Source organism: Asparagus officinalis, chromosome 5 (assembly GCF_001876935.1).
Source record: "Asparagus officinalis chromosome 5, Aspof.V1, whole genome shotgun sequence".
Lineage (NCBI taxonomy): Eukaryota > Viridiplantae > Streptophyta > Magnoliopsida > Asparagales > Asparagaceae > Asparagus > Asparagus officinalis.
In genome coordinates, this window is record NC_033798.1 from 91,346,502 (window position 1) to 91,367,540 (window position 21,039).

General features: G+C 37.2%; 1 protein-coding gene across 2 annotated transcripts; it reads left to right on the plus strand.

The window, feature by feature from the left end:
• On the plus strand, nucleotides 7,262-20,738 carry LOC109840161 (probable amino acid permease 7). Of its 2 annotated transcripts, none has more exons than XM_020408691.1 (7): nucleotides 7,262-8,050; nucleotides 16,529-16,759; nucleotides 17,335-17,428; nucleotides 18,821-19,011; nucleotides 19,460-19,596; nucleotides 19,697-19,918; nucleotides 20,043-20,738. In XM_020408691.1, exons 1-7 carry the CDS (start codon nucleotides 7,339-7,341, stop codon nucleotides 20,436-20,438), a joined length of 1,983 nt encoding a protein of 660 aa, XP_020264280.1. In that variant the 5' UTR covers nucleotides 7,262-7,338; the 3' UTR covers nucleotides 20,439-20,738. The 2 variants fall into 2 exon arrangements, with proteins under 2 accessions (XP_020264280.1, XP_020264281.1); XM_020408692.1 differs by having other exon boundaries at nucleotides 19,988-20,254.

Genomic DNA, 21,039 nt, shown 5'->3' on the forward strand with positions numbered 1-21,039 from the left:
TTCATATATATGAAATGAACATTTATTCTTATTGAAATAGGAAAAAAAATCAAAGTCCATGTTGTCAGAATTTTGTGTTGAACATAATAAATATATTCAACTTCTTTGTGAATTTAGACGAGAAGATAATAGATGAATGAGCCCAAGAAAAGATAACATGTTCCAGCCTCATATCACAGTCGATGTAAACTATGAAGACACTACTCTAGAATTACCCAGGAAAAAGATAAAGATGAAGAAGGATTGATCTAGACTCAATAAAAAATAAAATAAAAGCAATAAAAGATAATTTTTTGTGAATTGTTATAGAATAGTTAAAAAAAATTTAGTAAAATTAGGAATCTTTAGAAGAGATTTTCATAAACTATTTTTAGTGTTGTGGACGCTTTTATCATATAAAAGTGTACTAGAGTTAACATTAATCTTTAGTTTATGATTTTTTCATTAACTATTTTCTATCATTTTAACCCACTTTAAATCAATCATTATTCATCTTCTTTTTATAATGTATTTTTTTCAAGTGTTTTCACTTTCATAACACTATACTTCCTCAGGTCAAGCTCGGTTCCATGTCGATCCAAATGAAATAAAAATTTAAATTAGCTTTAGATTATATTTATCTCCTAACAATTCAACTATATATCAACATAAAAAATTTAAACTGGGTGTAGCCTATTCAAACAAACATCAAATAAATAAATAACCAAAGTGTAATTAAGGAATAAATTTTAGGAAGAAAATAAACTAAAAATACTTAAATTAAAGTGAGCAAAAATTATCAAACTGTAATCGATGAACAAAATTTAGTAAGAAAATAAATCAAAAATACCTAATCACAGTATTTAACCACGTGCATTGCACGTGCATAAAATCTTATATATATACAAAATTTTCTTATCAAGACATATCTTATCCATACCCATATATATGATTTGATTAATGGATACAGACATGATAAGTAACTAGTCCGGGTCCTATCCAAACCATATGCGCCCTCAGTAGGGAGTTTATCCACGACTAAGGGGCTGTTTGGTTCATTTTCAAAAAATTATGGAAATGGATTCCCACACAAGAAACCTATTATGTAAAAATTTTAGGATATCAAAGGAATCCAAAACTTTTGTTTGATATGGAAGGATAAAATAAATAATAGGAAATGATATCCAAAACTGCAGTTTGTTTCACCCTAAAAAAATCGGAAAAGCACCATGAGAGAAAGCATTTCCTGAGCTCTTTGATGTTTGATTCAAAGCCATAGAATAGGATTTCAACCCCAAAAACTGTGTACACATATCTGTGGTATGCTTACCCCTCTTTTTGCATTGCAACGGTAACAACAGCTAGGAAACAGTGCCATTTTCCACTATAAATGCAACTGGGAGTGGCCAACGGAGAGGCATGAACTTTCAGCCCCTGTTTGGCTTTCAAAAAAAAATTTCTTTGCAGGCAACAGAGGAAATTTGCAGTGGTGCTGAAGATGGAGGTGCAATATGACAACAAACAAGCAAATGAACTGTATGAAGTGAAGTGCAAATGCAAGCTTCCGACCCCTTTGAAATTATGTGCAAATGGAAAAAATAAAGGGAGATATTATTGGGGTTGTGCAAAATTCCCAAATAAAGAGTGCAACTTCTTTCAATGGGCTCAGAAAGACGTTTTTTACAGAAATAAACTAGCACAAAGTGAAGATGCAGCTGAAGATAAAAGGTCAAAGAAAATCAGAAAATTGAAGACAGCTAAAATCAGCAGAGCATCAAGTCATCATTTGGAAAATGAGTGTGTTGTTTGTAGTTATAGTTTGTGTACTCCTCTTCATTTTCAGAAGTATGCCATGTAGTTGCAAAATGTATCCAGAACTGAAAGAAAAATTTCCAAGATTGTAATGTGAAATGAGTACGAGGCTCATATTGAAGTCATATTATCTGTATAAAATGCCTCGCCTAAATATTGTAATTGTTCTATAGATTGCATACACACATAATGGTTGACTCATCTAAACATCGCATGAGCAATGTAGATTGCATTCTCATCATGGATTGCATGATCCAAATAAGCAAATCACAATGTAGGCTGCATACACAAAAAATGACCAATCATCATTGCCTAATGCCGAAAACCCACATGACTTATCAATATTGATGCAGCAAGGCAAAATCCAATTTTTTGCTCAAATGATAACCCCAAGTAAAGAAAGATAGCCATACCAATGCACCACCGAGTACAGATTGCTATCTTTATAACGTATTTCAGGTCACAACTTGTGTCCAACCTGAATCACATGCACACAAACACAATAATAAGTGAGGCAAACACTGACCACAAATTTCAACTGAGCATACAGCATACAGAGCCATACCAAAAATTCAAAATAACATGATATGGTCAAATTATCAGGAAAAACAAAAAAGAGTTGAAAGTCAGGGAAAGGCACAGATGAAATACAAGCAAATAAGATTTTAGGATCACCTCATAAAGATTCATCCAAGTGGACTTGAGGAAATGGCATTACCTAAAACATCCTCAGAGGCATGTATATGTGTAAAACAGCTCTGAAGCATGGACACAACAATAGATCTCAATGACAAGCAATAGAACATAATCACATAGCATGAATACAGCAAACCAGATTCAGAATACTACACCTAAGATGTTCATAACATGTCCCTGAGGTTATGTTTACAAAAGTACATAGTCACTGATTGGTGACTAATTAAAAGCATTGTTATCTTGTAGCACTCTATAATCAGTGCTGAAATCAAAAACTTAGGTTAGTCCCATGCTAGTGCAAAAGATGGAAGGAAAACAGGTTCACACTTAGGTCAGTCCTCTTTGTCAAAGCCATTTTCCCTGATAATCTTTTCTATGAAAAGTTTCTGAGCATATTTTGATTTGATTATGAACCTCCTAGATTCTGATTCATTGTCATACAAAAAATCCAGAACCTTATCAAGTATTGTCTTAGAGAAATTAGGCGCATGTGCTAATAAAACCTTGCCCATGCTCTCACTCCAATGTAAAATATGTTGCTTCTGGATTGAGTAAGACATGGACTCGATGAGATCACGCATTAGTGAATCGCCACTCTTCTTTTTTGATTGAGTTTTCACATTGGAAGTGGAGGTTACTCCACTAGAGGACTTCACATTTTGTGCCTGGGTGTATGTTTGTTCACCACTTGGTATCGCAGGCTCAAAATGTGAGGTGTGGCCCTCATCATTATCATTTTCATCGAGATTTACAAACTGTTCAAAAAATTCTGGAGGCCGACTAGAACCTAGTTTCTTACACATATCTTTGCTGAAATTCCCCCTTGCTTGGTCATCACCGACAATGACACACAAATCATTATAGTGAGTGAGAGGCGTGTTCAAGTAGTCCTTCAATTTTGCAGAACTATACTTATTGTCCTGTATAGAAAAGTAAGGTAAGTTAAGAAGGCAAGCAAGATACAGTTAAAGATGGCAAGTTTAAAAAGCAAGGCTCATATGCAAAATATCATGATACCTTCGTCCACATATCAAATGACTCTGGATCCATGATGACGATTTTTGTCGTCGGATCATATCCGGCACCACTCATGTTCATTACAGTACGCATATCAAAGAACTTAGACTTCAAGCTCTTCATATGGTTCATCACATTTTTTTTAGTAAATTCAGTTCCATATTGCTTGTTGACTTCATCAGCAGCTACCTTGTATGCATGCATCTTAAAGTTCTTATCAACCTTTAGACCATCTCTTGCCAACTGAGCAAGAAGAGGGATAAGAACATCATCATGCCTTGCATTCCAATACATGTTAGGAACGCCCCTAGTGTTTTGAGCCTTGTCTACAATTCTTGATTTTGCTTTTTTTTTTGACACATCCTTTTTTTTCAAAGGTGATATTGAGGCTTTTTTTTTCAAAGGTGATATTGCCTCGACATCAACTTCAATAGACCGCTTCTGTGAAGGGATCTCTGTAGAGTGGGTACCACTGTGATGTGGACTAGGGGTTGCATGCATAATTAGGTGGCTATTAAGCATATTCATAAATGACATGGGGGGTTGAGTCATACATGGGAAATTATTGTCATAATGGGAGTAAGGTGGATATGAAGGAGAGGGAGCAGAAAAAGGTACATGAGGGAATGGAATGAAGTTCATGTTCATGTGTGAAGGGGGAAAGGAGAGGGAGCAGAAAAAGGTACATGAGGGAATGGAATGAAGTTCATGTTCATGTGTGAAGGGGGAATTTTAGGGGTTTTAGGGGAAGGGGTAGCTTCGTTGTCATTACCTTTGCTAACATCACCAGAATCAGCCATATTGTAAAGAACAATGCTCCTGTTACACCAAAGTCATATAATGCAAGTATTAAATCAAGCCAAAACTAGATTGAAAATAGACAAATACAATAATAAGTGCAGCGAACAAAGTAAGGAAAAACAACATTTCATGTGAAATATATTGTAAATTACAAGCCACTCTCGTTTGTGTGAACAAAGTAAGGAAAAACAACATTTCATGTGAAATATATTGTAAATTACAAGCCACTCTCGTTTGTGTTACCACCCCGATACCTATTACAATAATCTACCCACATAGCACTTGCAATTTCGTCCCCCTTCTCTTTCCATTCATTCCTTTAATCCCTTTCCTCTCTTTGTGTCATATTCTGCGTAAAGTCGACAACAATCTCGTCATCACCCTCATGATCTATCTCGCCATCATCGTCCTCAATATGAATGTCCTCATTCAATAGGTCATCGCCCGGATCAATTGTAGCAATATAGTTATGAAGTATAGCACAAGCCAAAACTATATCAACTTGGGTAGGAAAAGGATAATGAGGCTTTGCTGTGAGGATTTTGAAACGATTCTTCAATAATCCAAAGGTCGATTCAATTTTAGACCTTAGTGATGAATGTCGTAAATTGAATAACTCTCTTCTGTTATTTATCGGCCTACCCTTGTGCTCATTTAAATGGTAACGTACGCCACGATAAGGGGAGATGAAGCCAGGCATTGTTGTGTAACCCGCATCACACAAATAATATTTGCCTACAATTATAAACAACACATTGTAGTAAATAGCTATATTTATGTATATTATAATTGAATATTAAATTTAGTCATTAATAATTAATTACCATCGTAGACCCTCAACCCATGAGGCTGAGGTCGTGAAAGTGCATCTTGTAGCACTCTATAATCATTTGTAGATCCCTCCCATCCAGCTAGAACGTACGAAAATAACTTATTTGGGGTGCATGCGGCTAGAACATTTTAGGTTACACCTTTACGGCCTCTAAAGCGAGCGACAAGTCTAGCGGGAAGCATGGCGTCGATGTGAGTTCCATCTATCATTCCAATGCAATCCTATATATTGTACGAACATCACTATTAATTCAGACAACAAAAAAGCTCATTTGTTCAATTCACGTTAAGGGAATGAGTTCGTTACCTTGAAATAAGGATAGTACAAAGGATTGTTTGCAATCTCTGGCGCCAATTCATTTGGTGCTTGCTTCAGGAACCGTCCCCTTATACGACCAACAGCTTCTAGGCATTTGTTGAAATATCTAGAAATTGTTTCTCCGGATCTTATGAAATGTGATCTAACTATTCTATTTTTAGTTTTATGTCCTAATATATTCAGGAACATGATCAATTGTTCTTCTACTTTAACATCACGTGAATCCTGTAGTAGGCCCTTGACTCTCATTATTCTAACCAGATTTTCGAATGCCTGCGGCCTCATTCTAACATAATCCCTACAGCTTTGACTATAGCCCAAAAATACACGGTTGATGTGGGCATTTCTAGTCTCTATCTTTTTCTGTTTTCCCTCCCTATGATGATAGGTGATAGTTTTTTTTTCTAGCACGAATTCTCATTAAACAAGTCAACACAGTAACGATGGCAGACATAGTGGCATTACTTGACATCCTCATTAGTGTATCAGCATCCATCTCATCCATCTACAACAGTTAAATAAACATTTTTAAACACATGCAAAACCTTAAACGCAAAGTCATCTCTATAGCTAACCAATTATAAATAAAATTAGAGAGAAAATATTGTTAAATATCAGATTTTAACAGAAATTATCTCAACGTATAGCAGTAAACATACATCAGCATAATACTAACGTCTTCAACTAGCAGAAAAAAAATAGTATTGTTTGAATATAACCAAACCTCAAACACAATCAAGTATCACAAAGTTTTAAAAGATTATACCTTTGCTACATTTTAGAGCAGATCCGAAGGGCCTTTAGGTGATTTCTTAAGTAGGAAAAGCTATATGAGAAATCAAGACGTCAGATCTGCAGAATAGGGTGAGGGGGTGAACCGAGGTCACTGATCTAAGAGCAAATTGCATCGCAAGAACTACGCCGGCAAGCTACCTGAAAACCCCCAAAATCACACTGCAGAAGCCTTTGTAAACCTCCAAACAATAAGAAATTTCATCTCGAACTCAATAGCTAGGGTTCAGCAAGGAGGAAATCAACAGGGGGATCAACATTACACAAAAATATGCCCGCGTTTGAGCAAAAATTCGTTGATTTTTTTTGAAACGGCGGGAAGAGGAAGAGGGAAATGGCGAGGCGGGGGGTAATGAGAAGCGGTGAGCCCTAAGGACGGTTTTGTACTCGACGAGAAAAACGGAGAGGCTGAGAAGCTGAGCTGACCCTTTCATTTCTAAAAAAGACCCATTTCAGAGCTTTTAGATAGTATTTCGCCGCTGCAAAAAAAAAACACTATTTGACAAGGTTTTAGGAAACCATTTCTTAAAAAAAAATGAAACAAACGCAATTTTTAGATTTCTAAAACCACACAAATGTTACTTTTTGTTCCAAAAACCAGGTTTTCCAAAAAAACACCTTCAAACAAACAGCCCCAAACCCTTTAATAAAATGCGATTCACAAAGTATTATCAGTTACTTAGTGTATCATTAATATAGTAGACAGCAATTATAAAACAACAAAAGACAAATACTTCATGCTATTTGGATATCTACTTTTGGGACAATAACGAGCCACTATGATTCTCCCATGAAAAACCGTGAAGACGATATAAATAAATTGAAGGGCCAAATGAGAAACGCAGGACACAAAATAACAACTTATCAACGGCCACCAACTGTATCAGCGCACGCGATAACTGTCAAACTGCCTGTGGGCCCAAATCAACGGTTGTGATTCGCCGCAAGAGTTCCCGCTCTCCTCACTCTACAAATATACAGTTTTCTGTCGCTTAATCTTCTTCATCAAGGGGGTCAAAAAAAAAAAAAAGCCAAATCACAAGAAAAACCCCAAATTCCAAGAATTTCCATCAAGAAAGTAGAGTTCAGCCATGGCAGGAGAAGGAGAAGAAGGAAGAAAAAGAGCAGCCGAAGAAGGAGAAGAAGACAAGCCATCGGCCGAAAAGGCTAAAACAGAGAGAGCGGGCGAACGTGCAGAAATCAACAAAGCGGCAGCAGTCACGAATTCTGAAGAAAATAACATAGAAGAAGAAAGAGCAGGCAATGTTGAAAACAAGCAGCAATCTTCAGGCACAATTAATTCTCAAGAAGAAAGCGAAGGCGAGATTGAAAAGACGACATCGGGCACAGGTAGTTCTGAAGAGAAAAGAGCGGTCCAAGGTGAAAGCAAGTCATCAGCCTCGGATCTTGAAGGAGAAAGTGCAGGAGAGGATGGAAACACGCAGTCAGGCACAGATGATGATCAAGAAGAAAGCACAGTCGCAGTTCAAGGAGAAAACAGGTCATTGGCCACAAATTCTGAAGGAGAAACAGCGATCGAAGGTGAAAACATGCAGTCAGGCCTAAATGCTCGAGAAGAACGATCAGTCGCGGTTCAAGGCGAAAACAGGTCACTGGCCGCAAATTCTGAAGGAGAAAGAGGCGTCCAATGTGAAGACCCGCCATCAGGCCGAAATCCTCGAGAAGAAAGTGTAGTGAGAGTTGCAGACAGCACATCGTCCAGTGAAGGGCAAGAAGAAAGAGGCGAAGGTCAAACACAGCCATTGCTCCCAAATAGACCAAGTCAGCAGAGCATCAAAACTGGTGAGCACTCATTTCTGCTAATTTTGCAATTCTGCGGAGAAAGACAATATCGTGATCTATGTTGGTTTCTTTTTTCTTTGATATCTGTTCTTGTTTCACTTTTTCGATAACGTAAGCAGCAGTGAGCTTGAGTTCTGAGGCATTTCAATTTGCTATATTTTATTTTTTTTGTTAATTTCCAGTTGTTTTTATTACTGGGTTTTAATTAGTTAGGGAATAAATTTTGCGTTCAAGTGCATTTGCAATGATTTAGGGCTCAGGAGAAGTCGACTTTATGATCTATATATTTTCTTTCGTTTTCTTTGATATCTATTCTTGATTAGCTATTTTGTGTTTCTGAGATATGTTCTTGATTCACTATTTCGATAAACCAAAGCAACAGCGAGCCCACATTCTGAGCCATTTGACTTTCTTATTATGTAACTTTTATTAATTTTTTTCTTTCATATCTTTTCCAAGTAGCCGACCATATTTTCCTCTAATGTTTGTTATGTTTTTTTGATAGCTTCAATCTATTTGTTTTTACTATAAGATTTTTGTCCTTTTGGGGAATAGATTTTGTCTTTGAAGTGTATTTGCAATCTTCTTGTGTACAAGGAGAAGCCGATGTTTAGATCAATATACGTATGTTTTTTTCCCCTTTTTCTTTGAGACATGTTCTTGACTCACTTCTTTGATAAAACAAAACAACATATCATCAGTGGAACTGTTGAGCACCGGACACTCTGAAATGTTGTGGACTTTAGAGAATTTTTAACATTTTAAATACTTTTGAAAATATCACTTGCAATTTCTACTTGTACAAAAACCGATATAAATGCTTTTGTAAACTTTTATCATATATCTTTCATGAAAAAGAGACTGTTTATGAAAAAATAGAGTATAATTTCATCAAGTATACAACCTTTCAATAAATATCATGTGAACGGTAATTCTAAAATATAGTTGGCCACACTAGTTAATATTTATCTTGTCAAAGATAAATAACTACACAATGTCAAATTGTTTTATATATTTTTCTACAATGAAATAGAAATAACATGTTTGATTCAATAGTTGCTTTTTACTAAAATAAGACTATTATTTAAAATAGCGTATAATAGATTATTTTTATATCAAATATTCTAAAAGATAACTAATAAGAAAAAAAAAATCTATTCACGCTAATTCTGACAACACTTTGGAGAACCGTACTCTGTAATATATATCTTTCATGAAAAAGAGACTGTTTATGAAAAAATAGAGTATAATTTCATCAAGTATACAACCTTTCAATAAATATCATGTGAACGGTAATTCTAAAATATAGTTGGCCACACTAGTTAATATTTATCTTGTCAAAGATAAATAACTACACAATGTCAAATTGTTTTATATATTTTTCTACAATAAAATAGAAATAACATGTTTGATTCAATAGTTGCTTTTTACTAAAATAAGACTATTATTTAAAATAGCGTATAATAGATTATTTTTATATCAAATATTCTAAAAGATAACTAATAAGAAAAAAAAATCTATTCACGCTAATTCTGACAACACTTTGGAGAACCGTACCATGTAATATATATATAAGTATTTTAATACAAACGATGTTGCATAAGCTATTTTGGGTACAAAGCTAATGCTTCTCGGTCAAGGGCGACAGAGAAAAGTATCCATTTCGTCCTCACCTTTCTCTGTTCATTGTCTGCACGCGAACCCTAATGGGTTTGATTGGGTTCGGCGGCAGCCAGGGTGGCCACTGGAGAGCCGGAGCGTTCTTCGTACCATCGCCGGAGACGACGCGGCGGCCGAAAACAAGGTTTTTTCCCCTAATTACAAGCCAACAATCTTAACTAAGAACTAGAGAAATGAGAAATCGAATCACTAAGATTATGAAGCTTAATCCTCCAAATTTCTTTTTCCTTTTCTTTTTCTTTGTAGAATGAAGATCATGGGGTTTGGGTTTAATAAGCTTTGATTTTCTCTCTTTTTTTTTTTAAATTTCTTCACTAATTAAAAGCAACGGTTCAGTAATTGATTTTAGATATCTGTTCTTGATTCATATTTTTGATAAACTAAAGCAGCATGGAGCGTGCATTCTGAGCCATTTCAATTTCCTGTTGTGGTTGTTGTTTTTTGAATATACCTATATCTTTTCAAGCCATTTTTTCGATTGCAAGTATTTTGTTTGTTAGGAATAGATATATGTTCTTGACATTGATATTTTGATCTATGTTTATTTTGTTTGTTAGGAATAGATATGTGTTCTTGACATTGATATAAAAAATCACCTTTCAGCTACAATTTTAATTTATACATAAACCACAACATTTAAAGTAGGTTTTTATTGTAGTCAACCACCTTCCATCCAAATATTCACTAAAAAACTAACAATAAGTTCAACAAAAATTCAAGTGCAAGGTACATGAGTTATAGATCGAAATACTTAGAAAATGAGTGATGTGCCTTCAATGTGAGTATTTAAGGGTAATTTTGGGGTTTTAGTGAAAAAATTGACAAGGAGGTGGTTAATTGCATCAAAAACCCACTTTAAAATGTTTATGTATAACTTGAGAGTGAAAGGTGGTTTCCGTATAATACACTATTACGATGGCTTCTAGGGAGGGAAAACCTTTTTTTTTCCTTGTCTGCAATCGTGATTCACTTTCTTGATGACCAAGTTCAGCTGCCATATTTGTTGTGCGTCGCGGAAACCGAATCGACAAGTCAATAACACACACAAGAACCAATAATAGATCACAATAGAACACAAGCAATCCAATCACAGCAAGAACACAAGATTTACGTGGTTCGACAATGTGCCTACGTCCACGAGGCAAAGAGGGGGGAGTTTTACTATTTGAAATCAAGGGGATACAAATTAGGGTTATAAATCTTACCAAAACCCACAAATAAGCCCTCTTAATCTCTCCAAATAGCTCCAACAATAGAAGCCCAAAATCTCCTCCTTTAGCTGCTCAAAATCTTCTCCCTTTAAACCCTAAAAACGAGTTAATGGTATTTATACAACTCACAAACGAAACGGGTCTGAAACATGAATCAGCCCAAAACCGCTTCGACGGTCGATCATGGAAGTCGACCGCGATCCATCGCGGTTGACTGCCACGGTCGATCGCGATCCATCATCGTGACTGCCACGGTCGACCGCCCTCAATGCCAGAACAACATCAAAATCCAGAGAAAACTGCGGTCGACCGTGGCAGTCGACCGCCACAAAAACAAAAACTTCTGCGGTCGCGCGGTCGACCGCCACGGTCGACCGCCAACCTATCTGCATGAATCCTGAGCCTGAAAACTGCTATTCTGCCAATTCTACAAATCTCCACCTCGGCGAACATTTTGTCAAAACTAAGCCAACACCAAAAACCCCCCAATCAATCTCAACTCATACAACCGACTGCATCTGTAAGACTGTCTACGTATCCTCTTGTCCAAGGAATCAAGTCGAACGTAGTTCAACCAAATGGTCGCCAACGACCTCAACAATGAAGAATGTTCAATAGGTTCAAACAATGACCAAACTTCACACCTGGTACAACTTTAGTCAACATATCAGCAGGGTTATCCTTAGTGTGGACCTTCTCCAACGTGACATCACCATCATCTACGTCACGTACAAAGTAAAATCTGACATCAATGTGTTTCGTGCGTGCATGGTAGACTTGGTTCTTCGCCAAATAGATAGCTGACATGCTATCACAATATACCTGAATGATCTCCTGTGTAATTCCCAAATCATCCAACAAACCATGTAGCCACAAAGCCTCCTTTACTGCTTCAGTCATCGCCATATATTCCGCCTCCGTAGTAGAAAGCGTCACTGTAGACTTAAGAGTATCTCCAACACACCGGTGCACTAGTTAATATAAAAACATAACCTGTAGTGGACCGACGCTTATCAGTATCTCCGGCATAGTCTGAATTCACGTAGCCAATATAATCCTGCCTTGTCTCACCATTCTTCACAAATATCAACCCAACATCTACGGTACCCTTAATATACTGTAGAATCCACTTCACGGCCTCCTAATGCTCCTTCCCGGGGTTGTGCATGTACCTAGATATCATGCTCACGGCCTGTGATAAATCTGACCTTGTACACACCATAACATACATTAAGCTACCCACTGCGCTGACGTATGAAACTTTGGACATGTAGCCCCGATCCTCCACTGAAACTGGTGACATCAAAGCTGAAAGCTTGAAGTGGGGAGCTAATGGAGTACTCACCACATTGGTATTATCTTCAAAACTGAATTTTTTCAGCATCTTCTGCAAGTAACTCCTCTGTGTAAGCTTTAATTTCTCCTTCACCCTATCTCGCTCAATCTTCATACCCAATATCTTTTTAGCCTCTCCCAGGTCCTTCATCTCAAATTCAGATAACAGCTTTTTTTTTTAAATTTCCCAACAGCTGAAGTGTTTCTGGAAGCTATGAGCACAACATCAACATACAATAACAAATAAATATGCTTACCATCCTGTAGCTTACGCATATAAACACATGGGTCATAAGGGCTCCTCGTGTACCTTTGGCCAATCATAAAGCTATCAAATCTCTTGTACCACTGTCGCGGTGATTGTTTCAGTCCATAAAGAGATTTCTTCAATTTGCACACTAAATTTTCCCTTCCTGCAGCTTTAAACCCCATATGTTGTGTCATGTAGATCTCCTCGTCTAAGTCTCCATGTAGAAAGGCCGTCTTCACGTCTATTTGGATCAAATCTAAGTCCAGCTGTGCCACCAATGCCAATAGTATCCGAATCGACGAATGCTTCACAACAGGTGAAAACACCTCGTTGTAATCAACGCCCTCAAGCTGTGCATATCCCTTAGCAACTAATCTGACTTTGAATCGAATGTCCCCAATAGAAGATCCCTCCTTCTTAGCATACATCCACTTGTAACCAATAACTTTCTTACCTTAGGTAGCTTTGCAAGTTCCTAAGTGTCGTTCTTCTGAAGAGATTACATCTCCTCCTCCATAGCATTCCTCCACCTAATGGAATCAGGGCTAGACTCTGCCTTCCTGAATATGACAGGAATCAAATCAACGACCTCCACCGATAAAGCATATGCCACCATGACATCATCATATCTAGCTGGCCGATAAATCTCTCTTCTCGGTCTATCTGCTGTAATGGACCCCTGAGCATAACCCTGCTCCTGAGCCTCACCATCCACTGTATCCTCCAAATACCCGACTGTCATCTCATCTCCTTCCAGTATTACCTTTGTAGGAGTCTCAATGAACACAGTACTGACTGGAGTGGGTGGAGTCACATCATCCTCCTCCTGCTGTGATATCCCTCCTGTCTGATCTTCCTCCATCTGCTAAGGAACTCGACACTTCATCATGTACGTCTTATCAAATGTGACATCTCTGCTAATTACCATCTTTTTGTCTTGTGGATCCCATAATTTGAAGATTTTGACACCTTCTCTAAATCTCACAAAGACAGTCTTCCTTACCATCGGATTCAACTTCCCATTACTGACATGGAAATAAGCTGGACACCCAAATATCCGAAGAGTCTCATAATCACTAACCACAGAACCAGACTAACGCTCCATCAGAGTCTTCCCCTCTATCGCAGTGCATGGCAACCTGTTAACGAGATGGCTCGCATAAACTAACGCCTCAGTCCAAAAGGATCTAGCCAATCCACTCTGCGTCATCATTCATCGCACCTTCTCCAGCAAGGTACGGTTCAGCCTCTCTGTCACCCCATTCTGTTACGGTGTCTCTCTAACTGTGAAGTGTCTTCTAATGCCGTGATCCCGACAAAACTACAGAAATGGATCACTCTTATACTCTCCACTATTGTCTGAATGAAGAGTCTTCACATTTCTACCTGTCTGCAGCTTCACTTTCTTCTTTCACTCCACAAATATATCCAGAACCTCATGTTTATGTTTTATGGTATATACCCAATTCCTCCTGGAATAATCATCAATGAAAATGACAAAATAATTTGCCCTAGCAAGCGATGTGTGCTTAGAAGGATCCAAAACATCTGTGTGAATGTAATCTAATATACCTTGGGTGTTGTGAATAGCGATGTCAAACTTCACTTTAGTCTTTTTTCCAAATATACAATGCTTACACAGCTCCATCTTACAGGTCTTTGCACCTTTAAATAGCCCCTGTTTTGCTAATGACTGTAGGGATTTATCACCTGTGTGTCCAAGCATCATGTGTTATAGTGTGATAGTATCCTCCTCTGTGATGATAGAAACAGCCAGACCCCCTTTAACTGTCTTGCCCTTCAAGTAGTATAGATTATTTTTCCTGACATCCTGCATCACCACCATGGACCCCTTCATGACCTTCAATGTAGCATCCTCTAAGATCACTCTATAACCAGCTGCCTCCAAAGTCCTAAGAGAAATGATGTTCTTTGTCAACTGCAACACGAACCTTACTTCTTTCAACTCTCTAGTTACCCCATCATGCATTCTGATTCTGACTGAGCCAATTCCACTAATAAGACAAACGTGGTCGTTCCTCATGAGCACCACGTCCACTCTCTCCAACTCAAGGTTGGTAAACCAATCCTTCTTAGGACAAATATGAAATGTAGCTCCCGAATCAAGCATCCACTCCGTAGAGTCGACATAACAAACTGACGGCAGTGCGGGACAAAAATAACCGGAAGAATCTGAATCTGAAGTGTCGCTAATAACTTTAGCAACATTCACCTCTGAAGCTTATACAACTTTCTTCCTTTGCTTCCCGGCTCTATCCTTCAACTTTCGGCATTTATTTTTTCAATGTCCCTCTTCTTTGTAAAAGACACATTAATTTCTACCAACACTCTTATGGCCACCCCTATTCTTTGATTTTGAGCTGTTGAACCTTTGACGGTTTGGACTACGACCATGAACTACTAATGCATCACCCGATGTCTTCTCGGAGGGCTCACCATCATTCTTCCTCAGCTCATAATTTACCAACGCCGAGGTAACCTCCTTGTAGCTAACTGTAGTTCGTTCATTTATCATAATAAGAACAAACGTACTAAACTCATCATCCGGCAACGAACACAATAGTAACATCGTCTTGTCTTTATCCTTCACCATGATATCTACATTAGCCATATCCGAAATTAGCTTTGTGAAGTTGTTAACATGCTCCCAAATGGAAACTCCCCTCTTCATCTTGAATTGGTAGAACCTCTTTTTCAAATGAAGCCGATTCTCAATGCTCTTCGTCAAATATTTTTCATTGAGTGTTTCCCACAATCTCTTCGCCAACGTCTCGTTCATCACATCATAAATGAGATCCGGCGTCAAGCATGACCGCATAACCCCACAAGCCTTACTGTGCATTTTCTTCCAAACTCTGTCATCAATATCGTCGGGTTTCTCTTGTAGCTCAAGAGTCTCTTCCAAATTTTGTACATCTAAGGCGTCCATAACTTGACACCTCCACAAACCGAAGTTGATCTTGCCGTCGAACTTTGGAACATCAATTTTAGTATTATTGATGCTCAAATTTTGGATCGCCTTTGTCAAAACCGACTCCGATGTACTAGTAGCATTTGAACTAGCCCTGTTTGTATCACCCATATTATAGATCTACTCTCCAAACAAGAATCTAACAGTGAATCCTTCGAACAAAACTCCCAAATCCAAGCCGGAGCTCTGATACCACTTGTTGTGCGCCGCGGAAGCCGAATTGACAAGTCAATAGCACACACAAGAACCAATAATAGATCACAGCAAGAACACAAGATTTATGTGGTTCGGCAATGTGCCTACGTCCACGGGACGAGGATGAGGGAGTTTTACTATTTAAAATCAAGGGGGATACAAATTAGGGTTACAAATCTTACCAAAACCCACAAATAAGCCCTCTTAATCTCTCCAAATGGCTCCAACAATAGAAGCCCCAAATCTCCTCTTTATGCTGCTCGCCCAGTAAGCTCTGTGCACTAACGCGGTCGACCGCCACGGTCGACCGCCAACCTGTCTGCATGAATCCTGAGTCTGAAAACTGCTATTCTGCCAATTCTACAATATTATCAATATGTTTGCATTAACCCGTTAAACAATTTAGCATAAGCTTTTTTGTCTATGGCATTTTCTGCTTTTGTACTTTGGGTTTGTTTTGTTAAACTCTTAATAATGAAACCCTGGGGGTAGTTTCCAACAGTTCCCTCAAAAAGCAATGTAGTGGAAGCCTATGGATCAATGTTCGGACAGGTTATTTACACTTTCTATGCATAACATTTCGGGAAAAAAAACAATCAAGTAGATCTAACGATGTCATGTTGAGTGGTTACTGTGTTTTCTTCTTCACTTATGCGAAATACTGCAAAGTAAAGTTTGGATTATTTGTTCAATTACCTTGTTTACGTACTGATCTGAACAAGATATGTCGTGTTATTTATATTATAAATTAGTCATGGACAAATGTAAACCCAACAACTACAAATTTACTTGTTTCTTTCCCTTCCCTTGATCAGGAACTACTTTCACTGCCAGTGCACACATAATAACAGCAATGATAGGGTCCGGGGTTCTATCACTGGCGTGTAGTCTGACTCAGTTGGGTTGGATTGGTGGCACTCTTTTCATGGTTTTTGTTGCTGGAATCACATATTTCCAGTCTACTGTGCTTGCTGATTGTTACATATCATCAGATGCCCGACACCCTATTAACAGTACATACATGGATGCTGTGAGAGAAAAATTTGGTAAAATTGTCAACCCTTCTTTCTATTGAAAGAATTTATGTACTTATCAAAGAATTTTAGGGCATATAACTATAAATGGAATGCTTATCATGTCCATATAACTATACGTTTAATATTTTAAAGAAAATTTTAGGGCATTTTCCCCCTCAAGAGGTAAATTTGTTTAGGAACCTCATCCTATTTCACCAGGGCTGTAACATTATCAAATAATAAATGGCACAGTTATTCTCACTTCCATATCATGGATTACGGTCTAAATGCGCAAAAGATTTTCAGAAAATTTAACAAATTTCTTTATTCTCATTCAACTCTTTTTTCCGTTATGGAGCTGAATTGATTTAAAAAATCGACCTTCTTCTTGTACTCATTTCATCTACTTTTCTATTTGAAAAGCTATACATATGTATCCTTAACAAAGCCGAAATAACCACTAATTTTGAGCTTGCCAGTAATACTTGCCAGAAGAGTTGAAAACAAACATAGACAATCCAGTAATATGACAAAGAAAGAAGAAAATCAATCTTTTAATAGCTTTGGATTAAGAACTGTAGCATGAGGTATTGTCGTATATGTAGGTGTGACGGCTGCCTGGGTTTGTGTGTGCTTTCAGCAAGCATATATCGTTGGGACTGCAATAGCTTACAACATTACATCTGCCACTAGCATGAGGTATTATGCTTTCAGCAATCCGTTAGCCGCTTATTAAAATTTTAATAATATCTTTTGTATTAGGGATAGGCGCTTATCTTCTGTTCCCTTGCATTATATGTTTAAGACCTTCTTTCGAATTTTTTTGGGTGTTGTGATAGAGATCCAAGGCCCTCTGTTTAAAATCTAAACTTGTGAAATCCACAGGCAGATTATATTCGTTTATGAATAACCATGTCCATGGTTATGTTAGGTTGGACAGTGACATTCTGAAATCAAAATTTCATTTCTTCTCTCAGAAGATATTCACTTCCAATATTTAAGTTTTATGATCATGCATTAGATTGCCGTACATTAAAAAAGAAAATAGTTATGACTACAACGAGATCAAAGGACTAAAAATAATTTGAGCAGAAATTCTAATTCCATGGTTTTAGGAATTTCATGAAATGTTGTTGATTAACATCAAGGCATCCCTGACATTTTCCTAGCATCTTAACTTTGAATTTGTTTCTTCATGTGCTAAAGGGGATGGAACTTTGGTTCAACCTGGATCATAAATGTAGAAGGTTCTGACTTTTAGAAACAAAAAAAGTTGGGAATCATCTAATCCAAAATAAACGAGTAGTTGATATGATTATTATTCCTTATTGTGGCGCATGTACATGGCACGAGAACAGATGTTGAGCATCACATATCTAAGCATGTGATTAGATCTTTCATGCAAAATGCTGAAACTATAGTGACACGGTGATAGCATGGGGACATGATGACTTGAGTCGGAGGCTTAACAAGAGACTGGCATATAAATTTTTTGAAATATGGTGTTTGGGTATTGCAGAAATATATGTAAAGAGCAAAAGGATACCAACTGATCAAAGACTTGTGGTCTTGATTTAATCTTGCATAAATTTGGGACAGAGGTTGTGATAATGAGGAGGAACCAAATTTTTCCCTGAAACTTCAGCTAGTTTGTTTTGGGCCTAGCTCTATCTCCATCATTGTAGTCTTTGTAACTTTGCATTAATATTTAAATATGTGACTACGCTCTTGCTTGAATTTCTTAATTAGCTTAACCTTTTAGCTTATTTTATACAGTTGGTAAAATTTTTGTATAACTTTGCACTAATATTTCAACAGTCATGGCAACTAAAAGCTTCAAATACCTAAGCTTGTGTTGGGACAGTTATAACATCTTTTTCCCTTTTTCTTTTTCTTTTTTTTCTTAGGAGGGATTCCTCAATTATACTGCTTCCATTGTTATGGGTTATTTCAATTTATATAAATTTATGCTATAGTTAGCTAATTCTCTATTGAATTCAGGAAATTGTTGCTGATTTAAGTCTAATTTGGATGTGAAAAGGAAGAGAATAAAAAAGTTTTAGTTCTTTCTCTTGCTTGTTCTGAATGCAGGGTCTTATGGAAATCTTTTGGTTGGGGTTCAAATGGAATTACTTACTTCTTGCTGATGTTTGGAGGTGCTCAGATATTTCTATCTCAGATATCGGACTTTTATAACAATAGATTTTTAACCTTTCTGGCTGCAATCATGTCCATTGTCTACACGCTTATTGGAATTCTTCAGAGTTCTCTCAAATTGATAGGTAAGTAAAAGCTCAGAGTGTCTTCTTCTTTAAATCAATAGTTGAGATGCGATAACCACAGATAGAAGTTGCCATTGAACAGGGTTGCTAGTTTTGTTGGTATACTATATAAATAGGACTTCTAAGTAAATTAACAGTGATTTTAAGATTGCATCTGGAAGGGTCATGATGTGCCCTCTTACTATATTCTAAAGGTTGATCAACATCATATATTATTACAACATGTTAAGTCAACTTAACAAAATCTAAGCAGAGGGAACAAAAAATCATATTGTATACATGTTTGCACAGGGGTAGATGTGTGAAGTTAATTATAACAACTTTTAGATAATATGAAGAGAATGAATAAAATCATAAATATAATAAAAGACAATTTTAACTGTTTGCAAACAATATAATCCTTGGGGAAGAAATGTATGTCTGGGCCTAATAAATGAATGTGTTTCAGCAAATAGAAAGACACCTGCAGGAAGAATTAGAAGGCTTTCTATGGTTTCGTCATCTCAAGAAGTGTGGCAGATCGCTCAAGCACTTGGGGCCATATTATTTGCCTATCCGTTCACAACAATTCTATTCGAGATTCAGGTAAAAGTTAGCAAAAGAGAGACCGTCAATACATTGATGATTCCGAAACTTCCAAAATAGTTTGCTCAATCTGAAACTTAGATGCTTTCTTTGATTGAAGGATACTCTTAAGCCACCAGAGAACGAGAGAATGAAGAAAGCATCGGCTATCTCCCTCAGCATCACCACAGTTTTCTACATTCTTTCTTCATGTTTGGAATATGCTGCCTTTGGAAAAGACACACCAGGGAGCCTGCTTGTTGAATTTGGTCCTGACGGGCCTAACTGGGCAGTTAAAGTGGCCAATTTTTGCATTGTTATTCACCTACTGGGAGGTTACCAGGTAGAGATCCTTCACCATCTTAATTTGGTAAAAATACAAATTTCTATATATTGTTGATCCATATGACAGATTGCAGGATTAATTCATGACCTTTTTGCTAAAAAAACTCCTCATGGTTTATCAGATGTACAGCCAGACAGTTTTTTCATGTGTGGAGGGATCACTCCGCAATTTTTTCCCCAGCAACGGATTCATAAATAATTCCCACCATGTCAATATCCAGTTCTTGCCGCCTATTAGAACTACTTTGCTGAGATTAAGCTTCAGAACTCTATTCGTGGCCGTGACAATTGTGGTTGCAATAATATTTCCAGAGATTAAGATTTTTAATGGGGTACTGGGAGTGGTGGGTTCCATCAGCTTCTGGCTCCTCGCGGTCTACTTTCCGGTGAATATTTACCTTGTGCAGAAGAAGGTAGAAGCCTGGACCAGAAAATGGGTTGTGCTTTCGAGTTTCAGCTGTGCAATGTTTCTTGTGTGCTTGTTTACTCTTGTTGGATCAGTGGCAGCAGGGCTGTGAATTTTTTTTAAACTTTTCTTGCTGTGGTAAATGGAGTCATTGAAGTAATAGAGAAATTCTTTGGAGACGAGTAATCATTGAGATTCTGTACTGGGTTTAGATGGGTTGTCTCAGGATGGTAAAGGATGTCAATTGTACTTTGTTGTGCATAGGGAAATTCTTTCTAGAGGAGCATTCGTTGATTTTCTGTGCTGGGTTCAGATGAGTTGTCTCAGGATGGAAGAATTGATTGTGTACTCAACAGACGAAGCAATTTGTACAAACAAAACAATACTAATAAAATCAAAGAAGATACTATTGAAGAAATATATGTGTCATTCTATTGATGTCCATAACTAATTCAGCTATTACCATTTTTCACGGTGGTTAGGGGCTGTTTGGTTGTTGTTGGTAAAGTTGTGTATTTATGACACAACTTGGAAAATTGTTGTCCATTTCATCAATTTTACTTTTATACTTTTCTTTGTTTGTTTTTTATTCCATTGGAATCATAAATATCTTGTTTGGTTTGCAAATTTAACTTTAATTGTTTGTTTGAAAAGTGTAACAAAGTGTAACAAACGGTCCCTACTCAAATGATCATATTGGTTGGAATTATTTT

What these genes read in the sequence shown, in the direction of transcription:
- LOC109840161 (XM_020408691.1), top strand. Translation starts at nt 7,339, where the DNA reads ATGGCAGGAGAAGGAGAAGAAGGAAGAAAAAGAGCAGCCGAAGAAGGA. An exon ending in GAGTTCTCTCAAATTGATAG is followed by an intron (nt 19,012 to 19,459) that starts GTAAGTAAAAGC and finishes AATGTGTTTCAG; the next exon opens with CAAATAGAAAGACACCTGCA. An exon ending in ACCTACTGGGAGGTTACCAG is followed by an intron (nt 19,919 to 20,042) that starts GTAGAGATCCTT and finishes ATGGTTTATCAG; the next exon opens with ATGTACAGCCAGACAGTTTT.